The sequence below is a fragment of the Cicer arietinum genome, chromosome 4 (assembly GCF_000331145.2).
Source record: "Cicer arietinum cultivar CDC Frontier isolate Library 1 chromosome 4, Cicar.CDCFrontier_v2.0, whole genome shotgun sequence".
NCBI classification, from domain to species: Eukaryota; Viridiplantae; Streptophyta; class Magnoliopsida; order Fabales; family Fabaceae; genus Cicer; species Cicer arietinum.
In genome coordinates, this window is record NC_021163.2 from 30,005,161 (window position 1) to 30,023,522 (window position 18,362).

Below are 18,362 nucleotides of genomic sequence, written 5' to 3' on the forward strand. Positions count from 1 at the left end.
GTCGAAAAACAAGCAAGGTACAATTGCTTTGTCAACAACAGAAGCTGAGCATATATGTGTTGGTTGCAGTACTCAGCTCTTTTGGATGAAACATCAATTAGAGGATTACAAAGTCTATGAAAGTAAAATTTCTATATTCTATGACAATAGTTCTGCTATTTTTTTAACCAAAAATCCAATTTTGCGTTCTTGAGCCAAACATATTGAAATCAAACATCATTTCATTAGAGATTTTTTTCAGTAAGGAATTCTAGACATTAAATTTATCGAGACTAGTCATAACTGTGCTGATATCTTTACCAAACCCCTTGCTGAAGATAGGTTCAATTTTATTAAAGAAAATATGAACCTTGTTTACATTTTTGAATGATGTTCAAATCAATATCTGACATGCCTTTGATATATTAAACTTTGCATTTTCTATACGTTCTTTAATATTTCATATGTTGAGTTCTATACTTTTTTTTTGTCTGATGACAAAGGCGGAGAAAATAAAATGTTTTGTGAGAACACTTTTCTAAAAATCAAGGAGAAACATTTATGTGAAAATTCTCCATCATATGGTCTGATTAGCTATTTTACATTGGGGGAGAAAATACTTTTTAACAAATCTGAATATGCTCTGAGTTAGGGGGAGCATCTGATTAATTTATGCTTTATTTTTTATTATTAAATTGTTCACAAAAATTATGTTTTGTCATCAACAAAAAGAGGGAGATTGTTGGAACCAAGATAGTTTTGAAAAAGAATACCTTACTAGTTTTGCTGATAACAAAAGGAAATTTGTGAGAACAATTTAATGTACTAATATTCTAAATTAAGTGTGTAGAAAAATAGAACAAACAGGTACATTCCAGACCCAAGACCCAAATTAGAGGAAATGAAACAATTAGAAGAAAGGAAAAAAAAATCAACAGATGTGGCACAACAGAAAGAAGAAATTTCCCCAAAAATATTCTAGGCACTTTAATAGAGCTAAATATCATAAATCTAACAAGAAAAACATCATTTGTTATGGATGCAATGAACCTGAACATATAAAGTTAGAATGTCCAAATCTGGAGAAAGGGAAACATCAGAGGAAAGATTTCAGACACAAGAAGAAGAGTTTGATGGTTACATGGGGTGATTCTTATGAACCCTCTAGTGATGAAGAGCGAGCAGATTTGCCTCTGAGGGCTTATACCAACTATGCCACTAGATCTAGCACAAATTCTGACTCTGGAAGTTGTTGGAACCAAATTGGTTTTATACTTAGAGTTTTAATGTTAACAAAAATATTTTATGAGAATAGTATATTTGACTTCACATAGTATGAAAGAGTATTCATGTTTCTAAAGACAATCTAAAATAAGATTTGATTTAGATTTATGATTGAAGAAAATATTTGACCAAGTTGAAAAGAAGATAATGTAAATATTTGAAGAAGAATTGATCATAATTTATCAAAAGAAGATATGAATTATTTACAAAATGATTTGATTAAGATATATCTAAAACAAAATATAAACAATATCAATATGAAGAATTTACAAACTCAATATGAATAAAATACGAATAGAATCAATCTGAAGAGTTTACAAACTCAATCTGAACAAAATACGAACACAATCAATCTAGAAGAACTTCTCATATTGGATTCAGAAATGAAGAATAGACTAAAGTACATATAATCAAAAATCATCTTGTTCAAAATTATTTTTTGAATAAGATCATTGTTGACCAAACTATGAATGAAGATACAATGAAATAATTAAATAAGGACTAAATTAAAGCCCTTATTTTATCTATAAATAGATACTCAAGGCTAAAGAAGAAGATCATCGAAAAATCATAAAAAAGTAGAAGAACTCAAGCTCAAACTTCCAAATTCATCTTAGAGTTCAAAGAGAGAAACTTGCCCGAATGAAAAATATTTTCTGTGTTTTTCTTAGAGTATAGTAGTCATTATTATAATCAACTTGTTAGAAGCAACTACTCAAATTCCAAACCTTTGTATACAAACCGATAGTGGTGTTAGTATGCCTTTAACAATTTGGGGTTGTTAGATTGTGTGGAGAAGACTGGTTGTTAGATATTCTCATAAAAACCCCTTGTTGAGAACAAACTAAAACTATCGAAGAATGATGTTTAAATCCTCTGTATGCCTTTCCTATGATATAACAGTGTGACTGGTTAAAAATATTAATGCTCTACCTTTGATGAAATTGAATTTACTTATGGCCCTAGTTTATTTGAATTCAATTACTCATGAATATGTAACACTTTACTTCATCAAAGATGCAATATTCTAACAAGTGTCTCACACGTGTACTCTCGTTTTATTTTTTTTTTAAACTCAACCTTTTTGGCTCTTAAACCTTTTATACTCAGGTTCACTCACTATCACTCATGACTCTCACATCTTCCACCTTTTCGTTCTTTGCAAATCGTTCAACTTCTCGCTTTCCTCACACTCTCTTGTTTCAATGATGTCACCTTCACCCTCTATTCCCTCATTTGCCAATGCAGAGAGTAGTATACATCAACAAGAATCGCGAGAGCTGGATATTGTTAATTTTTGTTAAAACCCAAGAAGAAATTGATGGCAACAAAATCTAAAAAATTATCAAGATTTGGGAATAAAACAATACCATAGATAATGAGAGCTAAAACATCTATAAAAGTACCCATTCTTTTTTAACGGCTAAATCCTGGCATTTTTGCTCTAGATATTTTCTTGAAAAACCATGAATAGCTCTTTTTTCCTCCTTTTTACTTGCCAATTCTCTTACGTCGATTTTCAATACTTCAATAATTGCGTTCAAACTCGGTGGTTGCCTAGTATATCGATAAGGATTTCCTTTCTCTAGGGAGTAACCCATTTCGTTCAAATCCCTCTAATGTCGAGGTCAACTAAAAGTCTTTAAAGGTGAAACATCTTGAAAGAGGGTCGTAATACTGAGCCAGTGCCGTGAGGGCTCATGGTTGTGCATTCACCGCCAAGAGATTTAGGATCTCCCCATATTTGCGAAAGAAACTCTCACGTTGTATGGTTTTCATTTGATTGCTGATGTCTCTTAAACTTTTCAAATCAGGTTGCTTGAACTTTAAAAGTAAAGTTTTTGTTTTTTTTGATTCATTGTCCACTTTAATTTAACACGTGACTAAGGTCCTTATGATTCCCCAACAATCCTGAAAATTGATGCAAAATGCCATTTCATTTTTCAAAAGAAACAATGTCATGAGATATGAATGCAATTATATAGAATGATTGTTGTGAATATTTAAAGTTTTGAATGATTGTATGAGGTATTTTTTGCTTATATGGACATTCTTATGATAAAAGGGTCTATTGACTTAGGTAGTGAAACTCTCACAAAGGTGGCTCTGTAGCTCTAAACACAGTTCATAGAAAAAATAATTACCTTATTAAAAAATTTTAAAATAAAAAAATATAAAAAAAAATAAATAGGGGAAGGGAAGTGTTGCGTGCATGAAGTAAGAATTTTATTAATAAATAAATAGGGGAGGAGTATTGTTGCATGGATGAAGTTCTTTGTTTGAAATGTCTTGAAGTGTTTGAAGCAGTTAGATGAATGAAGTGTTTGGTGCTTTGCATTAGATAAATGAAATGTTTTTTGCATGTTAGGTCAAATTTATAAAATAATGATTTGAGTGGGTGAATAACTGAACCAATTTGAGTTAAGAGTTAAAGAGAAAGATGACCCAAGTTCAAAATTAAGTGTAGGAAAATAAAAGTATTTTTTTAAAAAATTAATAATTCTTACTTTGTTTCGCGATTATTCAATTGCACGTCGCGATCTTAGCATTTTATAGAACAAACAAATAGAATAGAATGAAGTAGCTCATGCTTTTAATTATCAATTTAACTATTTAAATAGACCATTTTTTTTATTCTTTCACACAACTCATATCAGTTGATCATATTCTTATATGCAAACGAAAATCACAAAATCAGTAAATCATACAACCAATTACTAAAATCTAAATCCCTAACATTGAACTAAACACTATTAATTGAACTCCAATAATCAAATTAGTAAATCAAGAATTTCAAACATATTGAGTTTCGACAATTAGTAAATCACAAAACTATAACACCAAAATTCAAAATTCTAACTTTTGTTGAATTAATTGTTGCGATTCTAACAATTTCAAACACGTTAGCAAAACGTACGATTCATATATCCGCCGTCACATAATGGGGTATAGAGAAGATGAGAGTTGAGTAAAAGTAGGTTTTTAGATTTTTTATGTATTCACTAATTGGAGCCGAGATCGATCTAAATAACGTTTTACAGGTATATATAAATTAAATCCTAATTAAAATGTTATTCTTCTTTAATATTAATATATATTTATTCTCTATATGTATATGTACATGGTTGCTTGCTATTTAAAGATATTAAGTATATCTTTCTTCAATTTGTTTTCTGAATATATAAATAGTCTTTAAATTATTTTAAATCTACTAATAAAAAATTATTTTAAATCTATCAAGTTAACCATTGAACACTGCTCTCTCTACTTTAAGTGACTTTGTAGAATTCAATAGCAATCAGAGAGTTGTGAACAAATAACCTTTATTTCATTTTCTTCTGAGGTAATAACACCATTCCACTTTGTTTCTCATAATCAGAATTATCATTTGTATCTCGTTCTTATCAGAATTATTTGAAATGCATCTCTTTTAGTTTCTAATTAGGTGCAATGGATTGGGCTTATGTTCATAAAACATGGGATAAATGGGCTTCTACCAACATTGGTTCTGGTGAGCAAAATTTTGATTCTAAATCACGCAGATATATAAATGTTTTAAGCTTTTATTAATATCACTATTTTTTTTCAAATTTATTTAATTAATTTTATAGATGGACGACATTTTTTTTCATTCTGATCCTCATATTCTAGGTCATCCTTTAAAAGCTTCTTTGCTGATCAATTATGACCCAACTGGACCATCTCGCTTGTTATCTACCATGTAAGAACAAATTTATGATTCATCTTTATATTATTATTGTTATTTGGTGATTTATAAAGAAACATATAGATTAAGATAGATAAACAACATAAATAATTGAAGTTTTTTTCTTTCAATTTTGCTGAATGTTTTGTCATATGCAACTTATACGACTTCTTCATTAATCAATTTGACCTGAGATTTTATGATGATCAAATTTTCATTCATACCAGCACTAATTAGTTTTTGTGGAAGGAGTATTAGAGTTTCTGATTATGCTCTAAGGGTATCCCTGGAAAAATTGTTTTTGTAACTTAAAATAAGCAAACGAGAAACAAGAGGCTTTGACATTGACACACCGGACACGAAATCGATAACGACACATAGGCACTGGTAAAATTAGATAAAATAGAAGTAGTTTGCATAAACAATTACTCACTGTTTAGTTTGGGGTATTGTGGTATTATGTTTTTGGTTCTTTTTGTATGTCCTTTTCTCTAAAGACATTTGCTCAATATTGAAGAATGTACTATTTTAAGGATTTTACCTCATGTATAGGTGTTTATGAATCAGGATTATTGGAGAGTTGGGCTACGGTTAACTAGTGGAGTGTATGCGACCTTGATGCTTGTATTGATTGTGCATTGGACCACTTGCGAGGGATAGTGAACTGTGTTTTATATAGGTAGTTGTGGACTGTACATTGTCATCTGATAAAAGTTTAAATGTTACTTAAGGGGATTTAAAAAAAGAACTACCTTTAGTTAGAACGTTTAACTGAATTGGAATAATCACGTGTGGTAGTGCACTGCTAACGGATGCATCTTGTAATGCAAGTTCATGTGATTACGGAACACATGGTGCACAATCAACATTCAGATTGAAGTTAAAAGTAATATTAGATGAAGCCAATTTCATTGTTGAAAAATAAATTCGATGTCGTCATGGTAGCTTTATGGAATTCATGATGAAGAAGAACTAAATAAATTTGTAGCTGTATGAAATGTTGTAGTAAGATGATTAACTTCTCTTTGGTATTCTACTTTCAGTGAACTGCTGAAGAATTTTTATGGTCAATTGTGTTTATGCGGTTTCTGTTAAGAAGTATATGTAAATGCATATGATTCCTACTCGCCACACTTTGTGTGCATTGTGTGTAACTCTGTCCAGTGATATGGTACATTTTAGTTCTTTCTCATACAAAATTTCAATGGCAGACATGGTAACGTCAATTCATGAGAACTGGTTTGGTGCAAGGTGCATAAACACATCAAAGCCCATCTGGGGATGGTGCAATTGTTATGCAAACAGCAGCATATATTTTGGTTGCCATGTAAGTATACAATTTTAATTCAGCATGTTTATTATGGACTGCAAATCTGCAAATGCACTTTACTCCCTATTTCCTCTTTCATTGTAGACTTATATTTAGTTTCACAGATATGAGTGATATGATGTCTCAATTACAACTAAATGACCTGAAGATAAATGCATTTTAAATATAAACTATTTATTTATAATGTGCATAATTTTAGAAGTTTTTATTATAGGTGATGATATATATTAGTTTAATGGCGTTAGTCCTAAATGGGTCGATGCCTTGATGACACTAAATGAATTTGCACTATAACCGAGATGATATCTATTAAATTGATCTCTGTATGAGATGAAATCGTATTCCACAATCTAAAAAAAGTAGTATTTATGAGCCTTATAAAGTCGAATTTCAAGATGTGTAAAATGCAATTTACATTATAAATGTGTATTCATAAAATATCTATAAAGAGTATTAATTACATACTCTTTATTATAATATTCCAACACACTATCTTTTATAGGTAGAAATTCATGTGAGTTCTATTAAATTATGTATATTTTATTTAAATTTGGTGAGACTGTGAATTTCAACCAATAAAAAAGAATTTGTTCACAAATGTGTTGTTGTATCCCCATGAGTTGAAAAAAAAATAATATCTATATGAGTTATAAGTTTATTATTATATGATTTTTTTAGGGATGAGATGTTTCAATCACCTAAAATAAAATTACATTATTTATATTGAACTATCTCAATTTTGATGAGATGAGATGTTTCAATTTTGAATTTGTATTCATATTGCACGACACAATATCTATTGAGCTTAGATTGGAATATAAATATACAATTACATGAATCTTCTGAGGGGTTAGATGTTTTGAAGATCCTAATTGTAATTTTATTAGGAATTATTTATTCAAAATCTGAAGGTTAGATAATCATAGTGTACAACATGATTTATAAGTTTTGATGGCCGTAGTCCTTAAATGAGATTTTCCTTTTCATAATATGAAATTGAGATGGTATATATGAATTAGAGCTGTTAAAAAAGCTTCTAACTCTGAGTCCCCTTTAATTTTTTTATTTATTAAACACCTAATATTAGGTCCCTATCAAAATAATATTTTAAAGTCTCAGTCAATTATTTCATGGGGCTTAAGGGAAGGGGGCTCCCAATATTTTGTTAATTTTGAGTTTTTTTTTTGAAAAATTTTTGAAATTTATTTTATTCGAAAAAAATTAAAAAAAATATTTTTTTTCTCAAAAAATTGTGACAAAAATAAAAATAAAATTCTAAAAAAAATCGAAAAATAAAAAAAATTATAAATGATTTTTTATCGAAAAAAAATCTGAAACTTTTTATAGAAAAAAATTGAAAATTTTTATCGAAAATTTTTTATCAGTGAAAAAATTGAAAAACTTTATTTCTCGAAAAAGAAAATCGATTCTTTTTTTGAAAAAGTTGACTTATAGGTCCACTAAGCCTACAAAATTTTAGGGGGCTTTTGAGACCTTTTAAATTATAAACTTTTTTAACCCCTCTAACATGTGGGCCGGAGTCAATAATTAAAAGGTTTGTCAAATTGACGGTTCTAAAGTTAGACCACAAAATGATATTTATTAAGTTTTGATTACTCTAGCCTCTACATTAGATGATTTTATTTTTATGAGAAATAGGTGGTATATACAAACCTAATAGCCTAAAGTTGGACCACAAGATGAATATACTTTGTCACGTGATACAAACCTAATAGTCTAATGTCGTATGTAATCTTAAGAGCATCATTTTAATATAATTTTTTATTATGAGTTGTGTTTACCCAAACTATATGCATCTTGCAATCTGACTCAGGTCGTTATTTGACAACATTAAAGTATCTATAGAATAATCTTAGAATGAGAAAATTTGTTTGAATGTGTATAGTCCAGTGACTTGCACACCCTATATAAATTATAAACCACATCATCACCACTTAGAAAAGCCAAAGAAACGAAGGGCATTGTCGCCCTTTTTTATTTTTATAATTCTTGACTTTTCATGAAGTGATTTTTATTATTTTAAACATTGTTTTCCAAAATTAGTCCTTGTTATGTTAATTGAAAAGTTTAAGAAAATACAATATATAATACCAATCAAATTATTTTTTATTTATAATATTGTATGAAAAGAACAGACTATATTTAGATGATCAACGAAAAAAAACAAAATTAAAATAAAAAGGTATCCAAAATATTAATATACATAAAATCTATCAAATGTAATTAATTATTCATCAAAACAATTTTTTTTTGCTAAAGAATAAAATACAAATTACTTTATTTTTTTAAAATTGATTTTACATTTGACCATGAACTAAGTCAATTGATTTCCTCCGCCCTAGTGATCATATTCTAAGACATTATTTGGAGATGTTTGCAGAGTAAACCAGCAACGTAAAGAAAAAAACTTAAAAAGTGATTATAGGAAAGTGAGATTCAATCGAAAAAAAATAAAAAAATAAAACAAAAACAAGAACACCACAAATAATATTTATGCACTCAGAGTAAAGAAAAACATTATTCATTATATTCATTCAATGTACGCATGTTTGGCATAGAACAACCAAAAATATATGTTTATACAATTGAAATATACTATTATTAAATTTGAAGCTTCACCATGATAATAGAACATATTTGGAAGAGCAGTAGTGGTGCATGTTGTTGTTGTTGTCGTCAACCGTAAATCTCAAGATTGAGCAATTTGACTCTTGATTTTTTTTTATAATCCAATAATTTGATTATTGGTGGTGGTGGTGGAAAAAGATGAACGGATCCTTTTTTCGTCCAAAGAAAGAATTAAATTGAGCTTCAGATTTTCTAAAGAAGTCTTAAATAGCTGAAGAGATTCCAAACTCATATCATCAATAGAATCATCCCACCAAGAAGGGATACATGCACTGTTCTTTTGTGCCTCAGTCACAACTTGCAAATTCTTCTTCTCTTCTTTAAGTTGATCTTGAAGTACCTCATATTCAACCCTTAGGTTTTCAACAGTCTCTTCCTCTTTTTGCATCATCTGTTTCTCGCCGTCGATGGGATTTTGTTGTCCTTCGAGAAAGTGTCGAAGGACGGTGTCGACGTTAGGGTAGCCACATGCATAGAGTTTTTTATCTTTTGAAGTGATGATCAATGCAGTTTTGGCATGGCATAGGACGGAAAGTTCAGTGACTTTATTGAAAAGCCCTAATTTACGTTTTGTGAAGGAAAGTTGAGATTTGTGCTCCTCATCTTCCACTTTCTTGTTTTCAAACTTTCTTTTGCGGTTGTTCGGTATGGTTGCAAGGTTGTTTCCCTCAATAAACGCCATTGGATTTTTCTCAGAAAGAAGAAAACGAAAGAACGATCAACAACAAGCTTATACAATGATAGAAAACTGTATTGTCCTAAAGAATATTGTCACAATTCCCTTATATAATACTCGCAAGAATGTATTAATTGTTTTGGCAACACACCGAGTTCTTGCAAGAATGTTTCTTGTTTTGATGCATTAATTGCAAGAATGTTTTTTGTTTTGAAGCATTAATTGCAAGATATAAGATTGCAATTATTTTTTTCTGCCTCAAAAAAAAAAATCTTTTTCTTTTACAAAATATTACGATTAGGCGTTGTCTTTAATGAAAATAATTTGTTTTAAAATAAATTTAGAAAGATTGTCTTTTGTTTATATATCACTGTAATAAAACGTATTTCAAACCCAAATAATATTAAGTGGAGATCTTCTATGAATTCAAATCTAAAAATATTCTACAATAATGGTAAAGATATAATATAAATTTCACAAAAATAGTATAAAAATAAATCATATTAAGTATATATTTAAATTTATTATAGATAAATTAAAATGAAGAGGAGATTACCAATTTACACTCATAACCCTTACAATTAGAAAACTATTTAATTGAGTGATTATTCATGTAATTTACACTATTTAAATTTATTTTCATCTTGCTATAAATATTTGTTTTTCTTACAAATAATTACTTATTTATACAATGTCTACAATTATTTATACAAAGTTTACTGTAATGTTTGTTTAATATTTTCTATTTTAAATATGTTAATTTTGAGCTTTAGTAATATTATTATTTTTTCTTTTATAATATCAACGTACTCTTGAAATATAGTTAACTTTGTTTGATAAAATAATCATAATATTGTTTTGTTTTGTTATCATCAACATTTTTATTTATAAAAAGTAAAATAAACTAAAGTATATATCATTCGTTAAGTACCTTTTTATGAAGTTTTTTAATTTAAAATTGAAAGTATTAGTACTAGTAATTTGAGGTTTTTTTTTTTTTTTTTTTCCAAATAAAAAGGTGTACATTGTTAATCTACACCTAATTAGAAAGTATAAATTAATAACTTATACATTGTTGAAATTAAGTTGGTTTTCCTCTTGTAATTTTGATGTTAACAAATATATTTTACGAGAACAATTTGTTTCGACTAATGGCTTCATTAAGTGTGCAACAATTACAACAAGAAAATCAGAAGAAGGTACAAGAGGAATCGACCAGGGGAAGTGACCAGAGGATGAGATCAGAGGAACATAAGCATACATGTTCGTCTCTGAAATGCCTTTGAAAGCAATGTACCTCTTAAGGTTACGAAGACCGCCTATGATGTTTGGGTTTGAAGATTGCCTCTGATAATTAGGTCTAATGAATGGCTCTAAAAATTGGGTCTAGTACTGCCTCTAAAGAAAAATTTGAAGCATGCATTTGAAGCCCTTATGTGCCTCTGATGTGCACAAACTCAACAACCCGCTGAAGAGTTTATATCAAGCTATCATCAATTCTGAAGAGATTGTTCAAGCCATGCATTCAAAGCTCATATTCTGCTAATCAAAAGTTGCAACACAATCAAAATTATGCATTGATATGAAACCTTTAATGTTGTATTGACTCTGATGATTCAACAATGTGATTTACCTAAAGCCATTGATTATAAGTCAAGCCAGCCTCTGACTTTTATCATCCAAGAAACACAATATATCACTCCAACAAGAAAATCAATGGCTCTGATGGATAATCAAAGGCTCTGATTGAAATAATTCATTATGAAGAAAAGACTTAGCCGAATCATAATTTATGAATATTCAAGAACAAGCTGAAATTCATTCACGCTCCAATCAATTAAGAGTATGAAGGAAGATTCGCATGACTAAGTTTTTTAATACACTCTGAAATTAGATATGAATCATAATTATAATTGAAGGAAATATTTGATCAAGGTGAAAATAAGATAAGGCCAAAATATTGTTCACAAGAAGATATTGTCAAAATATTAGTCACAAGAAGATATGGCCAAATTATTGTTCACAAGAAGATATGACCAAAATATTTCTCACAAGAAGATATGATCAAAATTTTATTCACAAGAAGATATGGTAAAAATATTGTTCACAAGAAGATATGCTTAGAAATTTGTTCACAAGAAGATATGCTTATAATTTTCTCACAAGAAGATATGCCCATAATTTGTTCATAAGAAGATACATTCAGAATTTGTTCATAATAAATATATGATCTAGATTTTACAAGGACAAAAGTGAAACTTTAATTTATTCTATAAATAGATACTAAAGGCCAGAGAAGAAAGCACAAACCCATAAACTCATAAATCTATACAATTCAGAAAAACTTTTGAGAGCTCAAATTTCCTAAGTATTCAAAGTTCAAAGGTTTAAGTTCTATACAATTTAGAAAATACTTTCTAAGTGTTTTAGTGTGAGAAATCAATTGCAACAATCTGCTTAGTAGAAGCAAAAAAACATTATGTTCCAAACTTATGTAACCCAGTCCAATAGTGACTTTAGTATTCCTCAAGCAACTTGTGGTTTTCAAGTTGCGATGAGAAGACTTGACTTATAGGTTCAAGGTGTGTAGTTGCCTTCAACAATATGTGGTTTTCAGGTTGTGTGGAGAAGAATTGACTTGTAGGGTGAAGGTGTTTGTTTGCCTCAAAAAATTTGTGAGTGTCAAGTTATTTTGAGAAGGCTGATTTGTAAGGTCAGGTGTTATGTAATTCAAGAATTTGAATTAATGATTAAACCTTTCTAAGTGAAGGGACTGGATTTATCTATCAAATTGGTGGTGAACCAAGATAAATTTGCCTGTGTCACTTTACTTCTGCACTTTTTACTTTACTGTTGCCGCTGGTTACTTAAGCGTGATTGGTACTGCCTCTATTTTAGTTAAAATCATGAAACCTAAACCCGTTCTTGAATAAATAACTAAAAATAATCCAACTTAGACAATCACAATTCTACCTTTCTTCTCATGTTTGGACCTTCAATAGGCATCAATAGTCCGATCTCAAAGTTGAGCACTTTACAATGTTTGAGGAAAGATCCAATGATTCAACATGTTTGGATTCAATAAAGAAGCCTTTGGTGGAAATTTTACTAGACCACCTTTGTTTGGTGGATGATGATTTGAGTATTGGAAGGAAAAACTTAGAAGCTTCTTTATCTCATAAGATCCTTAACATTAGGACTTTGTGGAAGATTTATTCACTGCTCCAACAAATACTGATGACACTGAAATTGCAAGGAAAAAGATCAATGTCGAACAGAAGAAGATGCACAATATGCATCACAAGTCCAGAACCATCACCGTAAATGCAATCACCTTTAACGACTTTGACTACTGCATTGACAAAAAAACTACAAAGAACATCTATGACAATCTAGTTCGGACTTATGAAGGAAGCAATCAAGTTCAATAAGCAAAGGCCAATCTCCTAGTAAGAAAATATGAACTATTTTAGATGGAAGAAGATGAAGATATTGAAACAATGTTTTCCATATTCCAGACTCTAATATGAAGTTTAGAGGTTCTTGAAAAGAGTTATACTACTACTGGTCATGTGAAGAATGTGGACTCATAGGATGAGGAGCTGGCTTTCATATCCAGAAAAGTTAAGAGGATATGGCACAACAACAACAAAAAACCATTCCCTTAAATAAATTCCATGCAATCCAGCAGAGGAAAGGATGAAAAATCTGACAAGAAAAACATCATTTGCTATGGATGCAATGAACTTGAGCATGCCAAGTATGAATGTCAAAATTTGGAAAAGGGAAACATCAGAGGAAATACTTATTCCCCAAGAAGAAGATCATGATGGCTATATGAGATGATTCTACGAATCCTCTGATTATGAAGAGTAGGTAGATTTGGCTCTAGTAGCTCACACTTACTCTAACTCTGAATCCAACACTGATTCTAATTATGACTCTAACTTTGACTCTAGAAGTTAATCACCAGATGAAGAAATTGAGGTGCTTTATGACATTGATCTTAAATGATTTCTTAAATAAAAACCACAATTTGTCTCTAAAATTGAAAGCAATTAGGAAAGATAATCATGTGTTGAAACCTTCAGAAAATGTCATATGTAATTATGATAAATATGAAGTAGCATTCCAAGATTTTATAGCTTACCGTTTAGAAAGAAGCAAGCATGCTTTTATGAATTATGGAGTTATTATAAATGGTGAATGAGTTATAGGATACCAAGAAATAAGTTAAATGAAAATGGAGAAGTTGTTAGAAACATGGCCATACTAGTTGCACAAGTTTACAATCAATAAGAAGGTCTTGATTACACGAAGACATTTAATCTAGTGGTCAGGTTAAAGGCAATTCATATCCTATTCTCCTTTGCTACTTATAATAATATTACATTGTTGATGTTAAAGTGCCTTCCTAAATGGTTATATAAGTGAATAATTCTAGGTTTATCAATCCCCAGGTTTTGAAAGCTCTGAATTTCCAGACTATATGTTTAGAAAATCAATAGAAGATGTCATTCCTATTATTCAAATTTATGTTGTTGACATTATTTTTGGATCTACTAATGACACTCTTTTGTCAAGAATTTTCTAAGTTGATGCATCATGAATTTTAAATGAGCATGATGGAAGAACTGAAGTTCTTATTAAGGTTACAAATTTAACAAAGTCAAAAGAGCATATACATTCATTAAACCAAGTATACAAAAGAGCTTCTCAAGAAATTTAAGATGAATGATTGCAAACCTATGGCTACATTAATGCACCATACTTGCTCATTGGAAAAAGATGAATTAGGCCAAAAGGTTTACCAGAAAACGTACAAAGGAATGATTGGATACTTGTGTACCATACTGCGTCTAGACCTTATATTTTATTTAGTGTGTGTGTGTTTGTGCAAGATTTATGATTGATCCAACGGAATCTCACTTAACTGCTATTAAGAGGATCCTTAGTTATCTGAAAGGTACTTCCAAAATTGGCTTGTTCTATAAGAAATCTAGTAAGTTCAAATTAAATGGCTATTGTGATACTGACTATGCTGGAGACAAACTTGAAAGAAAAAACACTAGTAGAAATTGCACATTTATTGGTGAAAACTTAATCTCCTGGTCAAGTAAGAGACAAAGCACAATTGCAATGTCAACAACAGATGTTGAGTATATTTCAGCAATTGGGTACAACTCTCAACTGTTATGGATGAAGTTGGATTATTTTTGCTAATTTATTTAAAACTAGTTTGAGTTTGGTGACTTACTTAGAATAAAAGTAATGACAGTCGGGTTTAGTAATCAAAGGCATAAGTAAAATAATAATTGCAGAATTAAAGTGACACATTAATTTATCTTAGTTCACCATCAACTTGCTAGCTATGTCTATTCTTTTCACTTAGAAGGATTAAATACACTAGTTCAAAACTTGAATTACATAGCACCTGACCCTACAAGCCAATCTTTTCAAAACAACCTAGCACCTACATTATTTTTGAGGAACACAAACACCTTGACTCTACTACCCAAGTCTTCTCCTCAAGACCTGAAAACCACAGTCTGTTGAAGGTTGATCAATGCATTTAGGCACATGTTTCTATCTTTGTTTTTTTTATTTGATTCTAAATCTAGTTAATATTTTCGGAGTCCTTGCGAGACTACTCGAGTTGTTGCCCTAAGCTACACTTTTATTGCTCGTATTTGACCAATGAGAGACTACAAATCAAAGGCACACAACACCTTAACCCTATAAGCCAAATATTCTCAACAAACCTGAAAACCTACAGATTGCTTGACGAACACGAAAGCCACTATCAGACTTGGTTACAAGAGTTTGGAACAAATTGGTTTGCTTATAACAAGCTAATTGTAACAATGACTCACACTTGAAATTACTTAGAAAATATTTATTTTAAGCAAGTATTTCTCTAGACCTTAACCTTACGAACTCAAATGACTTAGGAAATTTTGTGCTTATGAGTTCTCTTATTTTCTTCTTCTGCCTTGAGTATCTATTTATAGAATATGTTACACTATGTCCTTTGTCCTTGCAAAATATGAATCATACATTTGCAAGTAATAAATGTATCTTCTTGTAAATAATTCATATCTTCTTGTAGATAAATCTTGATCAAATATTCTTGGAAATAATTCTTACTTCTTGTAGATAAATCTTGATCAAATCTTCTTGTAAATAATTCATATCTTCTTGTGATAAATCTTGATCAAATCTTATTTTAGATTATCTTCAAAAACACAAATCTTCTTTCATAATCTTTCTTGATTTGAACTTGAATGGATTCGGGTTGTTCGTGGATCTGCATAAGTTCAGTTACTATTTCTTGAATTCCTAAACCTTTTTTTTTTATATCATTTTTACTAACACCATAAATCATAAAAGCATACTTGCTTCTTTCCATACTGTTAGCTAGAAAGTCTTAGAATACTTCTTTATATTTATGAGAATTACATGTGATATTTTCTAAGGGTTTTGAAAAAAGAGTATTTTTCAAGTATTTATTTTCATATTGAACTTCAACACTTTTAGTTTTTAAGGCATTGATTTCATTAGTTAAGTTTGCATTTACTTTCATTAGTGAATTTAGTTATAGTGGCAACTTTTGGTTTCTATTTAAGAAATCAATTATGAAATTAAATAAATCAAATCGGGTTAAGTTAGAAAATACATCAATGCATGTGTTGGATCTAGAGGCATAGTTGGTATTCGCCATTAGAACTAAATCTGTTTGCTCTTCATCAACAGTGGATTCATCATAATCAACCCATGTAGCCATTAGAATCTTGTTCTTGGATATGGAATCTTTTCTCTGATATGTCCCTTTTTCCAGAGTTGGACATTCAGACTTGACATGTCCTGATTCATTACATTGATTATGAAGGTTCTGGACTTGTGATGAATCTTGTACATCTTCTTTTGTTTAGCATCCATCTTTTTCCTTTAAATTTAAGTACAATCAGAATTTGTTGGAGCAGTATAGCCATCTTCCACTTAGACACAATGTTGAGGATCTTGTGAGATCAAAAAACTCCTTAGCTTGTCTTTCTTGTACTTACATCGCTCACCATCAAGCAAAGGTGACCGGTTGATATTTCCTCAAGTAGCTCTTGATGCCAACTGAAGGTGCAAATATCAGAAGAGGGTTGGATTGTGTTTGACTAAGTTTGTTTCTTTTAGCTAATTTAGTTAAAACTGGTTCAGGTTTGGTGACTTACTTAAAATAAAAGTAATGGCAATCGAGTTTAGTGATTAGATGCAGAACTAAAGTGACACTTATAAACTTTTTGAGGAACACAAACACCTTGACTCTTTGAGCCGATTCTTCTCCACACAACCTAAAAACCACAAATTATTGAAGGCACACAATACCTTGACCCTACAAGTAAAGTCTTCTCAACACAACCTAAAAACCTACAGATTGCTTGAGCAACATGGAAGCCACTATCGAGTTGGGTTACACGAGTTTGGAACAAATTGGTTTGCTTTAAACAAGCTAATTGTTACAATGACTCTCACATGAAAAAACAATTAGAAAATATTTCTTTTGAGCAAGTGTTTCTTTAGACCATAACCTTATGAATTCTAATGACTTAGGAAATTTTATGCTTGTGAGTTCTCTTATTATCTTCCTTATCCCGGAGTATCTATTTATATAATAAGTTAGAGTTTCTCCTTTGTCCTTGCAAAATCTGAATCATATATTTTCGAATAATAAATGTATCTTCTTTTGAGTGTTTCTTCTTATAAAAAATTCTAGATTATATCTTCTTGTAAATAATTAATATCTTCTTTTAGATTCTGATAAACTCTTCTTGTAATTAATGCATATCTTCTTGTAGATAAATTTTAATGAAAGCTTCTTGTAAATAATTCTTATCTTCTTGTGATAAATCTTGATCAAATCTTCTTTTAAATAATTCAAATCATTTTTTAAATAATTGATTTCTTAAGAATTTGCACAAGTCCACCTAGTCTAATCATTTATTTTCATACTCTTTTTTTATTTGTGCTGGAATGTATTTAGGTTGTCCTTGATGTTGGTTATTATGACCTCGAAATAATCAGAATATATCAGTCTTTAACAAATTAAAGCAATATAGAAAATTGAATACTTCTAGCATACAAATAAGATCGAACATACAATCATACGATGCATGATTTATTCAGATTCATACACACAACGAAAATATAATGTGGCATACAAGATTAACAATTAAAAGTAAAAGGATAAGGGATAGAGTGCACCAAGGTTTATCCTGGTTCAGTTGTCAACGACAACCTACACCCAGTCCCGACAATCCAATTGGATTTCAGCTTTTTCTCCAATAGAAAGAATTGTGACTTGTTTACAGATTGTCCAGTTTCCTCGAAACCTATCTATCTAACACAATCTCTTTACTATTGCTTAACCCCTTGATCCTTGCAGTCACTCAGAAGACTCGCACAAGATCAAGTCAAGCTCCTTCTTGATGAGGCCTCTCACCCAAGAAGATCGCCACCAGTTTCTAGCTGGATTTTTCGCAGTCGTTTCTTTGCAAAGTATTTATTACAAGCAAAATAAAAGAAGTACAAAAAGTGTCTTCAATCTTGATCAATGTATCTCACACGAATCTGGTTGTTCAAAGATTGTTTATGAGAACATTGTCTTTTCTCTCAAGAATACTTTTTCAGCTCTCTCAATGATTATGGATAATCTTTTTGGCTTTGATCTGAAAAAGCAATATCAGAAT

General features: G+C 30.2%; 1 protein-coding gene and 1 pseudogene across 1 annotated transcript; one reads left to right on the plus strand and one right to left on the minus strand.

The window, feature by feature from the left end:
* The first annotated feature begins 4,548 nt into the window (after positions 1-4,548).
* Positions 4,549-6,300, plus strand: LOC101500436 (uncharacterized; annotated as a pseudogene).
* Positions 6,301-8,865: 2,565 nt separating this feature from the next.
* On the minus strand, positions 8,866-9,794 carry LOC101513486 (agamous-like MADS-box protein AGL62). Its single transcript, XM_027333342.2, has one exon. The coding sequence runs from the start codon at positions 9,628-9,630 to the stop codon at positions 9,043-9,045; it is 588 nt and encodes a 195-aa protein (XP_027189143.1). The 5' UTR covers positions 9,631-9,794; the 3' UTR covers positions 8,866-9,042.
* Positions 9,795-18,362: the final 8,568 nt, after the last annotated feature.